Source organism: Pollachius pollachius (assembly GCF_949987615.1).
Source record: "Pollachius pollachius genome assembly, chromosome: 4".
Taxonomy (NCBI): domain Eukaryota; kingdom Metazoa; phylum Chordata; class Actinopteri; order Gadiformes; family Gadidae; genus Pollachius; species Pollachius pollachius.
In genome coordinates this window covers 34486536-34491014 of record NC_136937.1, presented here as the reverse complement: position 1 = coordinate 34491014, position 4479 = coordinate 34486536, and the positions used below count along the sequence as shown (strand labels likewise).

The 4479-nt window shown below is 46.1% G+C and overlaps 1 protein-coding gene across 1 annotated transcript in view; it reads left to right on the top strand.

Moving 5' to 3' along the window:
* Nucleotides 1-3068, top strand: part of ftcd (formimidoyltransferase cyclodeaminase) — a gene marked incomplete at both ends in the record, with an annotated part of 9050 nt that extends 5982 nt beyond the window's left edge. The window contains 5 exons of the mRNA XM_079734295.1: nucleotides 1-97; nucleotides 798-841; nucleotides 1295-1433; nucleotides 2403-2498; nucleotides 2985-3068. The exon at nucleotides 1-97 is cut by the window's left edge and continues 65 nt beyond it. Coding sequence (XP_079590421.1) covers nucleotides 1-97; nucleotides 798-841; nucleotides 1295-1433; nucleotides 2403-2498; nucleotides 2985-3068 — 460 coding nt within the window. The remainder of the gene's footprint in view (nucleotides 98-797; nucleotides 842-1294; nucleotides 1434-2402; nucleotides 2499-2984) is intronic.
* Nucleotides 3069-4479: the final 1411 nt, after the last annotated feature.

Here is a 4479-nt window from a genome sequence, read left to right as displayed (position 1 = left end):
CGGAGCGATGCGCGGCCTCATCCCGCCGTTCCACCGCGCGGTTCAGGACCTGCTGCTGATGGTGGACACAGACTCCTCGGCCTTCACCTCCTACATGGTGGGGAGACCCGTCAGGACAGAGGCTCACATCCACCTGGACCACATCCACCCTGTCTAATATCGCATCCAACCTGACCACATCACATCCACCCTGATCACATCCAACCTGACTAATATCACATCCACCCTGACTAATATCACATCCACCCTGACTAATATCACATCCAACCTGACCACATCACATCCACCCTGACCACATCACATCCACCCTGATCACATCCAACCTGACTAATATCGCATCCAACCTGACCACATCACATCCACCCTGACCACATCACATCCACCCTGTCTAATATCTCACCCGCCCTGACTAATATCGCACCCTGATCACATCAAATCAACCAGATCATATCCCTGCTGATCACAATCACCCTGACCACATCCACCCTGAACACATCACATCCACCCTGACCACATCACTTCCACCCTATCTGATATCACAGCCACCCTGACTAATATCACATCCAACCTGACCCCATCACATCCACAATGTGAATAATATATATAAATATATATAGCTTATATTCGTTCCACAATCTTAGAATTGAAAATGTGAACGACACACATTGTGTGACGGAAAACACAAGCGTCTGCTGTTAGGCTGTGATTGACAGGATGAAATGTGATGGACAGGTCAGGTCAGGTGACGTGCTGCTGACGGTCGGCAGAGATCAAACGTTTCCTCCCTCCTGTTTCAGGCTGCGCTGAAGCTGCCCAAGAGCACCGAGGAGGAGCTTGAGAGGTGGGACCTGGACCAGGACCTCCTGGAGGAACCCTGGGGCCCCTGGAGGAGCTCTGTGAAGACTATCAGAGAACCCTGGGGCCCCTGGGCTCTGTTAGACTATCAGAGAACCCTGGGGCCTCTGGTGGAGCTCTGTTAGACTACCAGAGAACCCTGGGGCTCTTATTGTTTGCATAATATAAAGTAACGTAACCTATTGTAACATAACCTAGGGTAACTTAGCGTAACACAGCATAGCGTAACGTAGCGTAACGTAGCGTTGTGAAACGTAGCATAACGTAGCATAATGTAGCGTAGCATAATGTAGCGTAACCTAGGGTAACTTAACGTAGCGTAACGTAGCATAGTGTAGCGTAGTGTAGCGTAGCGTAGTGTAACGTAGCGTAGTGTAGCGTAGTGTAGCGTAGAGTATCCTAAAGCAGCCTAACATAAGCTCCTCCTCCTCCCGCCCAGGAGGCAGATTGCCATGCAGGCCGGTCTGCGCGAGGCGGTGGGGGTTCCTCTCTCTCTGGCTGAGAGGGTGTCTTCCCTCTGGGACCCCCTCATACAGCTGGTCCTCCAGGGGAACATATCCTGCCTGTCCGACGCCCAGGTCAGACCCTGACCCCTAACCCCCTGACCTAACCCTGACCCCCTGACCCTGAATCTGACCCCTGACCCCTGAATCCTGACGCTCTGTGTTTCGCTTCATGTGTCTTTGTACTAGCACTAGAAAACGTTCCCGGTTGGAAGACCGGGAAATATTCTGTTTCCGGACACTGACTTAAAAAGTGTAGGCATACACTGAAGATATCCTTCTGAAAGTATCATCCACTCCCACTAATGAGCTCATCTTGGAGAGAATCCTCCCGTAAGGAACCAGGAAACAAGACATCTCCCAGAAGGTCTGCTGTAACCCAATAGGACCGCTGGGTCAGAAGAGAGAGAGAGAGAGAGAGAGAGAGAGAGAGAGAGAGAGAGAGAGAGAGAGAGAGAGAGAGAGAGAGAGAGAGAGAGATCTCAATCGATAGCGGGACAGATGGACAGGTTATCTGAGACTGACAGCTGGATGAGGGTTGTGACAGCGGTCTGACTGAGGGACGGAGGGTAGTCACCTTTACCGGGAGCAGGTCAGGAGTTGTGGCCCGCGGCGGGACTGTTGGACTGACGGCCTACCTGTCCGAATCTAGCTTACTCTGTCCAGGTGTGAGTTTAAGGCTGGTGTATTATTGGTGTATTATTGGTGTAATATTGGTGTATTATTGGGTGTAATATTGGTGTATTATTGGTGTATTATTGGTGTAATATTGGTGTAATTTTGGTGTTTTATTGGTGTATTATTGGTGTATTATTGGTGTTTTATTGGTGTAATATTGGTGAATTATTGGTGTATTATTGGTGTAATATTGGTGTTTTATTGGTGTATTATTGGTGTATTATTGGTGTAATATTGGTGTATTATTGGTGTAATATTGGTGCATTATTGGTGTAATATTGGTGTAATATTGGTGTATTATTGGTGTATTATTGGTGTATCATCAGTGTATCATCGGTGTGTCATCGGTGTGTCATCGGTGTCCAGGTGTCGGCCAAGGCGCTGGAGATGGCGGTGTTTGGTGCGTACTACAACGTCGTCATCAACCTCAAAGACATCAGCGACCTCACCTTCAAAACCGCAGTGAGTACTTCCTGTTTGGCCACAGGCCAGAGTCCAGCGCTGGCCGGCTCCCTGTTTGTGAAGCTCAGAGGGGGGTCCTGTAACACAGAGGGGTCCCCCAGCTCAGAGGGGGTCCCTTAGCTCAGAGGGGGGTCCCCTAGCTCAGAGGGGGGTCCTCTTGCCCGAGGTTGGTCCCCTAGCCCAGAGGGGGTCCCCTAGCCCAGAGGGGGGTCCCCCAGCTCAGAGGGGGGTCCCCCAGCTCAGAGGGGTCCCGTACAAAGTGGGAAATACATGGGGACGGTGACTCCTCCCACCTCCATGAGGGTGGAGCCTGAGGGTGGATGGGGAGAATATAAATGACTACATTTGACCTTTGATTAGACATTAAATTAGATTAACGGATTTAACACTAGATTAGATAATAGATTAGTAACCAGATTTGACACTAGATTAGATAGTAGATTAGTAACCGGATTGACCGTAAATCATGTTGTTTTGGTTCTGCAGACACAGAAGAGAGCGATGGAGTTGCTCCAGCAGGCCAAGGAGAAGTGTTCTGTTGTACTGAACCACGCCGAGAACAGAACCTAGAACCAAGAACAGAACCTCCACGCAGAAAACAGAACATAGAACAGATCCTCAATGCCGAGAACAGAACCTAGAACAGAACCTCCACGCCGAGAACAGAACCTCCACGCAGAGAACAGAACCTAGAACAGAACCTCCACGCCGAGAACAGAACCTACAACCTAGAACAGAACCTCCATGCAGAGAACAGAACCTAGAACCTAGAACAGAACCTCCACGCAGAGAACAGAAACTAGAACAGAACCTCCACGCAGAAAACAGAACCTAGAACCTAGAACAGAACCTCCACGCAGAGAACAGAACCTAGAACAGAACCTCCATGCAGAGAACAGAACCTAGAACCTAGAACAGAACCTCCACGCAGAGAACAGAACCTATAACAGAACCTCCACGCAGAGAACAGAACCTAGAACCTAGAACAGAACCTCCACGCAGAGAACAGAACCTAGAACCTAGGACAGACCCTCCACGCAGAGAACAGAACCTAGAACAGAACCTCCATGCAGACAACAGAACGTCCACGCAGAGAACAGAACCTAGAACCAAGAACAGAACCTCCATGCCAAGAACCGAACCTCCACGCTGAGAAGAGAACCTCCACGCCGAGAACAGAACCTCCACGCTGAGAACAGAACCTAGAACAGAACCTCCATGCCGAGAACAGAACCTAGAACCAAGAACAGAACCTCCACGCCGAGAACAGAACCTCACTTGTAGTGCCTCGCCCCTTCAACCCTAGACCTAGAACCTCACTTCTGGTTCCTCATCCTTCAACCCTAGACCTAGAACCTCACTTCTGGTTCCTCATCCTTCAACCCCAGACCTTGAATTTAGATGATCAATTCTAGTCTAGAACTTTAACCCTAAACCTGAATAATAAGACATTATGTCCTGAAGTTAATACAAGTCATTAAGGTGATATAAATCATAAAGATTATAAATATAAATCATAAAGATTATCAATGTAATGTCATAACGATTATAGATGTAATGTTATAAAGATTATAAATATGAGTCATTACGATTATAGCTGTAATGTTATAACGATTATAGATGTAATGTTATAAAGATTATAGATATTATGTTATAAAGATTATAGATGTAACGTTATAAAGATTATATAAGGAATTTTATAAAGATTATACATGTAATGTTATAAAGATTATAGATATAATGTTATAGATTATAGATGTAATGTCATAAATATTATGAATATAAGCCGTTACGATTATAGATGTAATGTTATAACGATTAGAGATGTAATTTTATAAATATTATGGATGTAATGTTATAAAGACTATAAATATAATGTTATAAAGATTTTGGAGGTAATGTTACAAAGATTATTGATGTAGTGTTACAAAGATAGTTAAAGATAGAAGAGTTTTAATCTACTTATATATTAAACGTCTAT